This window comes from Arachis hypogaea, chromosome 9, assembly GCF_003086295.3.
Source record: "Arachis hypogaea cultivar Tifrunner chromosome 9, arahy.Tifrunner.gnm2.J5K5, whole genome shotgun sequence".
NCBI classification, from domain to species: domain Eukaryota; kingdom Viridiplantae; phylum Streptophyta; class Magnoliopsida; order Fabales; family Fabaceae; genus Arachis; species Arachis hypogaea.
In genome coordinates this window covers 8,275,584-8,286,375 of record NC_092044.1, presented here as the reverse complement: position 1 = coordinate 8,286,375, position 10,792 = coordinate 8,275,584, and the positions used below count along the sequence as shown (strand labels likewise).

Genomic DNA, 10,792 nt, shown 5'->3' with positions numbered 1-10,792 from the left:
TTTCACTACAAAATTTTCATTATTAAGAAAATACCATCAAGAGAAAATGTATGCTTGATGTTACAGTTCCATAGCAAACCGAAAGTAGATTACAAGTATGATGTAAGATAGAATAAAAAACAAATAAAAAACTATTCCTGTAAGAACAAATAAAAAAATAAAATAAACCACAACAACATAGGAAGGCGCAGATAAATTAAGCACCATATGCACATATACTACCAACTCAAGGAAAAAAAAAAAGAAAAGAAAAAAAAAACTATTCCTGTCTTTTTCTATCTCTTTTGGTACCTTGCTTTGTTACTTCAAATCATTGCTGCATTAAATAACTTTATTTTCTAGGATAAAATGACGTATAAAGATAGCAGTAAGAAACATGACTGTTATTGCTTTCGGTTAGGATTATCTCTCCTAACCCACTGTTGGGCTGGTTTTCTTGGATTTCTTACAGTTGAATTAGAATGGGGGTTACCTGCTCTCTGCTTCCTTGCACCAAAATTCCTATGTCCACTTGAGCTAGGCCTGTTTGAGCTAGGTTCATGTTTTCCTGGCGCGACTGCAGGTGAATCCTTTTCTTGTTGCTCATCAGATTCTTTCGTTAGCGTGGAGCTCGACGCTGCTAGTGATTGCGGAAGATACATACCGGGCACTATTACTATATCTCTCTTGGATTCAATCAAGCCACTGTTCTCCTTCTGTAAATTTAAGATGGTTTCAAATTTCTTCCTCCTAATGATCTCATCCTCAGATTGAAGGAGGTTTTCCTCATCAATGGCTTCATCATTTTCCAATCTCTGAATTCCAATAGAAAACAGAAATGAGTAACTTCAAGAGCAACACAACGTTGCCGTCACAAAAGGAGTTAAATTTATCAATTTGAGTTTATGGTTCAACCAATTCACAAGAGATCAAACTGTCCTTAATCCTAAGTTTGCAACTGAAATACACACTTAATTTTAAGAACTATCTATAACCTATAATTAATAAATGGTGGACGAAACTTTACTGCTATACTAGAAGAACAAAATTTTTGAGGACCAATCTTTGCATGCATCTAGGATTTTTAATAATTCGTTTTCAACCTTTCTTTCTTTCTTTCTTTCTCTTTGTTTCTTTCTTTCTTTCTTCTGTAAACTGGACTCAGCATTCTTTATTGCAAGTCCAGCCCATTAAGTTTTGACCATATATTTTGGATCCATGTGAGGATGTCTTATCCTCTTATGTACATTCTCTTAATATGAACCATTTTCTATAATAATAAAAAATTTGAGCCTGTTGTTGGCTAATACAAAGCTTCTGAATCATCTTTCTCTTCTGAATCATTAATAATAATAGGCTCTCCTAAATCAGACAAGCCCTACCATATTGCAACTTTGGTTGCTAAGCCAATGCACCAAGTTCTTATTGATATTTGATACTTTTGCAACTAGTATGAAATAAGATATATTGTAGCTGCAATTTGTCGATGGATCCCTAAAACTAAGGGGTTTGTTTATGTAAATGATTATCTATATTGTGGTAATGTGTTCATGGACAGTGAAGATTTCTCTCATGGGAAATCAGTGATTTCAAGTTGGATATAAGAGCCTTGCAAGTTCTGGCTATGTAAAACCTAGGGTCATGTTCTTGTTTGGCCATTCTCAAGGCAAGCACTTAGATGAGTTAGATCCAAACACCCTCACTCATGCAAATAAGGGTACAATGTGAATTATAATGTTGCAATCAGCCATCCTTATGAATCACACACATTAGCAATTAGTGATTCCAAGTTATGTAATTCTGGTGACTGTAAACAATAATACTTGGAAACTAATACGCTCATGTTTATATAAGAATAAACAACTTACCAATTGGGAAGAATGCGAGTCAACTAGGTCAAGCACATGATCCAAATCCTTTCCATCAAAAGGCTTACGACAGACTGGGCAGTTTCCAACTCCCTCTTCCAATTTTCCATTTTTATCTAATAACACAAACAGAAATTCATTAGAAAATTGCACTCCTCATTTGTCATGGTATTCACTAAGATTGTATTACTGGAATGACCAAAGAAGCAAAAGTTCTCAATGCAAGGAGATTAGTATAGATGCCATAATGTTAGTTAACTACAAATAGTAAACTAAAATCTCAAATTGTAAACATTTGAAAAAACTCTATCAAGAAAAGAACTCCTAAGGAATTGTTTCTGAGTTGGGGTCTTGGAGGAAAAGGGAAGGGAAGGAAAGGAAAGTTAGTAGTGTTAAATTTTGAATTTTTACACCACAAATCTTGTAGATTAATTTCATATTGTGGACTATATCTAGATCTAATTTCATATTGCAAACCATATAATGTCAAAAATAAATATCTGATTGTCCATACCTCGGTTAGGGTGCGTAGTTGCACTTGCTGAATAAGCAGAGTCTGCTTCTTTAGAAGTTTGAAGCCAGTTCCACCACTGAATGATACATTCACTGTCAATTATCAATAAAAATTAAAGATAAATTAGATGTTAAAATGGCAACCAAAATAAGTTAACTACATACAAATTCTAAAACTCTAATACAATGAATAATGAATATAAGAACCAAAAGATCAGAACTCAAAATGATACAATTAATAAGTGCGCACCTGTGGAAACAGTGAAAGCAAGACATTAGCTTCATAAAAGGCAATTTTGTACTCTGTTGATCTTCAGGGACCAAAGGGAACAAGCACAACGGACAATCCCCATCAGGATGGTTCATAGTTGACAGCTTCTCTGCTGCTTCCTACAAATATATTTTACATGGTAAATTATAAGTTATGAGATTACAAATATATTTTGATGTGCTATCTATTTGAAGGTTACATAACTCTCATGTTACGCAAAGCAAAATCACAAATTAAACAACAACAACAAAGCCTTTTCCTATTAGGTGGTCAACTACATAGATCAAACGGCACTATTGCGCCCTAAATAAATAAAAAAAAAAAAACTATAATGAAAAAAAATGAATAAGTTACAGTCAAAATAAAAGAGGGAATCAATGAGTAGGTTTACATTTTCCAACAAATTAAGTATCATTTGAACAGATTTTAACAAGATGTGTGATACAAACATCTTTATGACTTAATGGTGATCTATATCCTCAAGTTATAGATTGATAGAAGTCCTATAACTAAAGTACATCGCCAAAGGAGCAAGGTGTGAAGCAACAGATCATTGACTGATCATTGGTAGTATAACAAGGAAATCAAATATTATTCGTCATAGGGACGTGAAGCATGACAAAAATGGACGTGGGAAAAAGAGAGAATAAAATTCATAATTATTAAAATTACTAGTTCAGAAAGTGCAGCAAATATATCAACAATGAAACCGTTACCTCGCAAAGAGCTACAAGCATTAAAGAAGGGGAGAGCTCGTTAGCTTTACTTCGTATGTAATTCAGCAGATACTTTTGTCTCTGTTCATCCAGACCCTTCGAATCCACAAGATTGATAGAAGGCGGTTCTTTCGGATACTATCACAATAAAGATGCAGAAGAATATAAGCTTGTCTATATTGATTTAAAAAGAGGAATCAAGATTGCACAAGATTTCCAAACTAATTTAAGAATGAGATGAAGCTGGAAGATAACTAGTTATATCCAACAAAATTAAATTTCACCAAATTATTCGTGCAGTCTCTCAGCAAAAACAGGACTAGGAAAGTGCATCAAATATCGTGATCAACTTTATTTTACAGCACCCAGATAACTTTATTCAAATTCCTCTTTTTTTTATTAAAACAAGAAATTCATTAAGACATCAATGAAGTGAAGCTTCCTAAAACTGCAACCTTGTTATAAGGGTACCCCTTTTCAAATGATAATGAACTTTTACATCAAGTGGAAGCCAAACACAACCATGCTTAAGATTCTAAAATAATATCCTAAGCTACCATATTCAAAAGCAGCTAGCAAACTCTACTTATATATACAAATTTGCAACAAAACATACCTGCGGGCCTGCTTTTACGTCTACAATGGCTTCTACAAACTGTAAAGAGAAATAATACAAAAATTATTTTTGAAAATCAGAATCATACATTTGTTCCACGGGTCTAACATCAAAACTAACAGACCAAGGGAAACAAAAATGCATTCATAACTGTAATATCTAATCATCATAACCATTAGAATCCCACATCACAGAAAAATAACAAATAAGGCCTCAATAATCTTTACAAGTCTTCGGCAACCTTCCCCTTAAGTTAGTTGTACTCGATTCCAATAATATACTATATCAGCAACACACCATGAAGATTGAATGATCCCAGGGTACTTAAGCCTTTTGCATAACAATCATAATCCCAATCAAGTTTGATGGCAAATCAAGAAATTAACATAATCATCGAAATAAATAACCAAATAATAATAATAATAGTTACTAATCCTATCAATTAATCACATCTTTTTGTGTACCACTGCCAAACTTCCAGCTCATCGAATTCATATTGAGGTTATAGTATTTACACTAATACCATTACTGAACCAAACTCATCTTTTGGAAATTGATTCCTATGATTTCAAAAGCATGCTTATGGTACCTACTCGAACATAAATTTAATTTCTTTTATTAAAAAAAAAAAAAAAAACGTAATCAAACATAGCTCAGTTATACGGTTTCTGAACTAAAACAATACCACTGATCATCATACATGAATCGAAGCCAAAAGAAGTAAGCATACATAAAACGAAAAGAAAATAATTTACAGAAAAATGACGATGCAGAAAGAGGAGAAAAAATTGACCTGTTCGAAGGAAACATCAGCGGTTCTTGGCTTGACGGAGATGCGAAAATGGGGAGGGAAGGATTGTAGAAGGACGCAATCGGTTCCATATACGGCCTCCACAGCTTCAACTTCAGCCACCACTTCTTCTTCTTCCGTCGCCATTTCTTTCTCAGATTCCTTGGAATGCACACGCGTATCAAGAATTCGATTTTGATTATTTATCATTTATTTATTTATTTCAAGTAACCAACAATTAACCGATTATCTGAATGGGTCGGTATTGGCTGCGGGTGCAACTCTCGAACTTTGTTTAAAAAGAAAAAATTGGTATGGTGGATACTTTTACGGATGATATGGCAAATCTTTAAATAATTTGGTATATTGACAATGTTTTTTTTTTTAATCTTAAAAATGTTATTTACACGTTAAAAGTTAGTCAATGAACTAACTATTATGTATTTATTTGAAACTAATTTAGTTAATCAAGTTGTAAGTTTACTCTTTTTTTTTTTTTTTTGCTTAAACAAATATGGAGATCGAATTTTTTATCCAATAATTTATTGATTAATGTCATATTCTTAAATGAAATTTAAATTTATAGTAGATTAATCTTTAATTTGTAGAGTTAAAAAATATTATAAATAATAAAAAATTATTATATATTTGTGTATATATAATATTTAATTTATTTTAATATATATTTTATATTTAAATATATATTTTATATAAATAATTGATTTTTTATTTATACTCATAATATAATTATTAATATATTTGACTAAAGTATAACTAAATCATCCATGACTATAGTATTATACTCACACCTAAAATTGGTACATAATAAATTTTGTTTCAAATATTAGATATGTTAGTTTTTATAAGTTAAAATAATAAATGTTTCTAGAAAGATGATAAAATAATCTTTAATGTTCAAAAACCATATGGTTGTGAATTTATTTGAGATTAATTGGTCTAATATTTTAAAATATTAAACATAAAATTTGTTTTTTACTAAGAATTAATTTGTCTAAAATAAAAATTATTATGGACCAGTCTACATTATTAGTTAAATTATTATTCCATATTTCCGTCTGAACGACTAAATGTCAAATTGGGTTGGAACTACAAGGGTGGTGGATTCGGCCTCCAAGATTTTAAAATGTTGGGCTGACAAAATTTACCAACTTTTTCTATTTCAGGGACTCAATAGCAAACTATTTTTTATATTGGAATGAGGATGGTATTTTTTATGATTGTGGTGTAAGGATGTTAATCTCAAATGTGATACTATTTGATTTAAAGTCTACAAATTGGATCTTCAGAGTTTTGGAAGAACAAAAATTGGACCCATTTTTTAAAGACAAAAATCAGACTATCCGATATGTGAACTTCAAAAAAAAAAAATAACAACAAAAAAAATAAATCCTCTGATTTAATATTAATTTTTTTTTAAATTTCTTATAAAATAATCGGATGGTCTGACAGTATTTGGATTGCATTAATAACACATGCAAAACCAACATATTTGGATTGTATTAATGTCCAAAAAAAAGTGACTTGCATTTGTAAGTTTGGAACCAACTTCGATATTTATTCCTATACTAAAATATAGGTTTTTGGTTTAACTTCTATGAACTTTGCTTATAAAGAATTAAATTAGTAAAAGCCACCTTTGATAGTATGAATACTTTGATAATGATAAATTAGAGATACTTGTCAATAGGAGGGGGCAAAAACGTTAATCTTACTAGTTGTAAATTTGTAATGTATCATCATCAGCTTCTATTGAAGTCCCATGGCTATTCTGCATTGTAAAGATCTACGGAGAAAACATAAATCCAGACACAAGTTTTGGTTCTTTGAAGTTTGAATTAATCCCGATAAAAGGCTAAAAAGTAAAAATTAGCATTTAGTGATCTTACTATTTATCCACAAGAATAAACATCCCACAGTTTTCTTTCATTGCAACACCCTTCGTGTGCTTATTACTTAAAATTCTGTTGATAAATAACTATTTCTCCGACTGAAGACCATTTCACTTCTCTTCTCAGTCAAAGAGTTAGCTTAGCACTTGTTTTTATCATTTTCAATGTTTCAAATCTTGAATATATTATGAATGAAATACAAAGAAATAATTAAATTTAATCGTACAACATTAACCAGCTCTGAATATGATGGAGATAAATAACCGATTTGAAATTCACCTAAGCCGTGGATAAAGCATTGCATAACGACTTGTATGCATTTACACATAGCTTGAACTTCTCTTCAGCCATTGCCTGCTATCATGTAAAGGCGAAAATGCGAAAAAGAGATCCGTTAAGGAGACAGACAATACGGAAATGAGAAACAAATACTGTAATCAAAATTTTCATGTTTAGAAGGCACTATTATAATATAAGGTAAAATATACTTTTTGTCCTTGAAGTTTACTAAAAGTTTTAAAAATATCCAAAAGTTTCAATTTGTCTCAATTTTGTCCCAAAAATTTTCGATTTGTATCAAATATATTCGTTGACAGCTAAATTTTCAAAAAATTTAGGACAAATCCAACAATAATGCATGATAACTATGTCTAATTTACTTGTGTTGAAGGTTGTTCTTGTGAAACTATTGCTAAATTAGTCATAAATTTTTTGAAAAATTAGCCGTTAAAAGTAGATTTGATGCAAATCAAAAACCTTTTGGACAAAATTGAGACAAATTAAAACTTAGGAGTATTTTCAAAACTTTTAACAAACTTCAGGGATAAAAGGTATACTTTATCCTATAATATAAGCAATGCCAATTTCTAAGACATAGATATAGGCCAAACAAATATTTTAAACTCACCTGGGAAGGGCCTTGATGCTTATCAGGATGCCATTTTAAAGCCGACAACCGGAAACTACACAGGTAAGAAAGAGCTATGAGAAATTTTGTGTGTGTATATCCAAAGACAAGAACCAGAACTGAATAAGGAACCCTGAAGACTTACGCATTTTTAACATCTTCAATCTTTAGAGGACCTGTGGCAGGTAGACCAAGAATAGTTCTATCAGAACTTGATCCTACATAACATGATGAATCATCATCATCAGACTCTATGTCACTCACACTTCTCCACTTGTTTGTCCTATTTGAGTGTTCCCTCCATTCAAAGCCAGACGTGGAAGACTCAGAAGAAGATCCCCTCAAATTAGTGAAAGACCATGTGTACCACTTTTTACCAAATCTTGCTTGGAAGATTTGCTCCGCACCATCGTCAAAGTCCTCGCAGAAACTTTCTCTTCTGATCTTTCCTGAACTTAAAATGGAGATGAATGGTTAGGAAAATAAAAGATAATATCATTAAGATAGAAAGAAGATTAATGCAAACAAGAGAATAGAAAACAAGGGACCTTTACATATTAAAAGTTTGAACAACACAGGTTATGGAACAATGTAATAACTAAATACTACGAACAACTCACGTTTAGTTCTCTTTTGTGATTTTCCGCTAAACCGCTGACCAGAACTTGGTTGATCTTTATTGAAAGACCTTTTTGAATCATCATCTTGATCTCCATACCAGTCGGAGTTCCATTTTGTTTCCTTTTCCTAGGAAAAGGTGCGTAAACAAAAATCATCATGCAAATTGTCAACAATAAGCAATTCTAAATTTCTAATTCAAACAAACAAAGCAAAATATGAAGTATCAGGTATAACCAAAACATAAAACATTACAACAAAGATATTAGAAAGCATACCTCAAATGAAATTTTAGAGGAACCACTATTGTAAAGGAGATTTTTTAAAGCTTTCTTTGCATCAGCACGCTTTTGCCGGGTAACATATTTGATATGAGTCTGAAGTTCACATTTGCAAAATCAGTGAAATAACTACATCCAGGTAGGGTTGTAAGTCCTAAACCACCTAACAAGCATGGTAAAGAAAATCGAGATTTTATGCGGAATAAAAAAAGTAAAGTAAATACGTAAAAATTGAATCGTAACAAGATTTAAATCGTAAAATCATCTGACCTAGTAGAAACTTTATAAAACCGGATGACTCATTTAAAATCATAACATGGAAAGATTTTGAGAGTAAAATCAAGATTCTAGCTACTATGCTAATAAGTTTCAATCTAGAATAAGAATTCTCTATGAATCTCTTCTCTTCAGATATTGCATACCGCACTGAAAAATTGTTCATTCTTCATATATATAGGAGTATATAGATTAGGAAATTCTACCTATGTGCACATTAAGAACATTAACACGTGTTATATCAAAGTTGAGTTGTGATGCAAAGAATCAAAGATATTAATAAAGAACAACATCAATGCTTAGCTTAGTTTACCATATAAATGTGTATTGAAACATCAATTTTAACCGCATTAAAAAAAAAATAAAAAATGGAACAAAATATTCCACGGTTATTGGAAAAATGTTAGCTGAAATGCATACCTTAGATGGATGTTGACCAGTTCTTCTTACATCCTGCAATGCAAGACCAAAAAAAATTATCAAAAAAGAGACAAAAAAAAAATCGGCGCAATTGAGAAAAAGGAAGAGATAATAAACTCACGGAGTTCCATTTACTCTTCCATTTGTCATAGGAAGACGGGGTTGAATGAAACGCATAAGAAGATTGCTGTTGAAACATGTAAGAGTTTATAGAGAACAAGTTTCGCCATCGTGATGAAGCTCTTTGCATATTATCGAAAGAGATCAATGGTTCTGAGTTCTGACCAAAAGAATATTGAGGTCAAGGGTGCCTTTTTTTCAATTTCAACCTTCCACTGAATGTAGACGACGGCGTCGTTTTGAGTTTGTGGAGTCCCCAGTCCCCACGCCAAGGTTCTCTCTTATCGGTGGAAACTTGTATGGGCTTAAGGCCCAAATTTAAGCAGGCCTCATTTCCAAATCTATAGGCCCAAAAGTGTTGTGCGTGAGTCTGGAGATTTGGGGGCGCAAGAAAGGTTTGGGTCTTTGGGATATGGAAATGAGGGCAACAGAGGAATGAGAGGCGATAATTATGTATAGTTTTATAACAATTAAAATCATCACATTTTAGTCGATTCAATCCATAATTATTAATTAAAGTTTGAATAAAAGTAAGTATTAAAATATGTAATAAATATACTTTATTAAATAAATACTTGTCACATTTATGCTTATACAGGACTACGATGAGTGATGCTACGTTTACAACTTTTTTTATAACTAAATCCATCCAATTAAGTTAGTATAAAGTCGGGCAAAAACAAAAATACGTGTATACATTATTAGTTTATTATTTTTTTTGTGCTTTCTAAAGCACATCAATTTTTGTTGAAGAGCATAAAAACCTATTGATATAACACAAATTTTTAAAACAAAACATAAACTTATATATATCACGAATATTTTTTACATAGCACACAAAATTCGAAACATAGCACACGAGTTTTTGCATATAATACACAAATTTTTGTTACAAATGTATTTTATTAGTTGGGTGAGTCACTATTCTAATTATGTAATCTTCTAAATTTCTGAGATGTAAATCAAAATTTCTATACTATAGATTAAAATTTTTGTCTTATATACACTAAAATTTATGTGTTACATGAATGAATAACGGAACATTTGGATTATAGAAAAAGAAAATAAAATTGTACACTAGATGCGTGAAAGAATTACAGCAAAAGAAAACTAGATAGAATTGAGTTATGAAAATAATTGTATCCCCTACAACTAAGGACGCTTATAAATATACAAGTTTATCTAAGACTAAGTCAAAGAACTAACTACAACTTCAATAGAATTTAACCAACTAAGGAACTAAAGAACCGCTTCTTGGATTTCTTGATTTTTCAAGTTTGCAACTTGCTGTGATATATACATCAGTATCTTGTATACTATACATATTTTATTGGTATAATATACAAATTTTTGCACATAGTACACAAATTTTTGCTACACCAAAATTTATGTGTTGTACATTAAAATTTCTGTGTTTTAGTTTTTTGAATATTTATAGGAAAAGAAAAAGATGAAGACGAGGACAATGATAATAATAAAAAAGAATGAGGAGGAAAAAAAAGAAAAA

At 31.2% G+C, this 10,792-nt stretch overlaps 2 protein-coding genes across 3 annotated transcripts; both read right to left on the bottom strand.

Annotated features, from left to right (window-relative positions):
- LOC112710244 (uncharacterized) lies at positions 1-5,108 on the bottom strand. Its single transcript, XM_025762400.3, has 7 exons — positions 4,757-5,108; positions 3,964-4,002; positions 3,348-3,485; positions 2,611-2,750; positions 2,362-2,453; positions 1,848-1,963; positions 1-794 (listed from the first exon to the last, which is right to left on the bottom strand). The coding sequence occupies exons 1-7, from the start codon at positions 4,961-4,963 to the stop codon at positions 384-386; spliced, it is 1,143 nt and encodes a 380-aa protein (XP_025618185.1). The 5' UTR covers positions 4,964-5,108; the 3' UTR covers positions 1-383.
- A 1,554-nt stretch (positions 5,109-6,662) lies between these two features.
- On the bottom strand, positions 6,663-9,540 carry LOC112710242 (uncharacterized). 2 transcript variants are annotated; one of them, XM_025762399.3, is made up of 7 exons: positions 9,287-9,540; positions 9,166-9,198; positions 8,467-8,565; positions 8,191-8,317; positions 7,716-8,019; positions 7,571-7,625; positions 6,663-7,017 (listed from the first exon to the last, which is right to left on the bottom strand). In XM_025762399.3, the coding sequence occupies exons 1-7, from the start codon at positions 9,413-9,415 to the stop codon at positions 6,943-6,945; spliced, it is 822 nt and encodes a 273-aa protein (XP_025618184.1). In that variant the 5' UTR covers positions 9,416-9,540; the 3' UTR covers positions 6,663-6,942. The 2 variants fall into 2 exon arrangements, with proteins under 2 accessions (XP_025618184.1, XP_025618183.1); XM_025762398.3 differs by having other exon boundaries at positions 6,663-7,020; positions 9,287-9,534.
- Positions 9,541-10,792: the final 1,252 nt, after the last annotated feature.

What these genes read in the sequence shown, in the direction of transcription:
- LOC112710244 (XM_025762400.3), bottom strand. Translation starts at nt 4,963, where the DNA reads ATGATAAATAATCAAAATCGAATTCTTGATACGCGTGTGCATTCCAAG. An exon ending in ACGTAAAAGCAGGCCCGCAG is followed by an intron (nt 3,486 to 3,963) that starts GTATGTTTTGTT and finishes TTATTGTGATAG; the next exon opens with TATCCGAAAGAACCGCCTTC. An exon ending in TGCTTGTAGCTCTTTGCGAG is followed by an intron (nt 2,751 to 3,347) that starts GTAACGGTTTCA and finishes ATATATTTGTAG; the next exon opens with GAAGCAGCAGAGAAGCTGTC.
- LOC112710242 (XM_025762398.3), bottom strand. Translation starts at nt 9,415, where the DNA reads ATGCAAAGAGCTTCATCACGATGGCGAAACTTGTTCTCTATAAACTCT. An exon ending in ATTGAAGATGTTAAAAATGC is followed by an intron (nt 7,626 to 7,715) that starts GTAAGTCTTCAG and finishes TTACCTGTGTAG; the next exon opens with TTTCCGGTTGTCGGCTTTAA. An exon ending in AGCATCAAGGCCCTTCCCAG is followed by an intron (nt 7,021 to 7,570) that starts GTGAGTTTAAAA and finishes TTTACATGATAG; the next exon opens with CAGGCAATGGCTGAAGAGAA.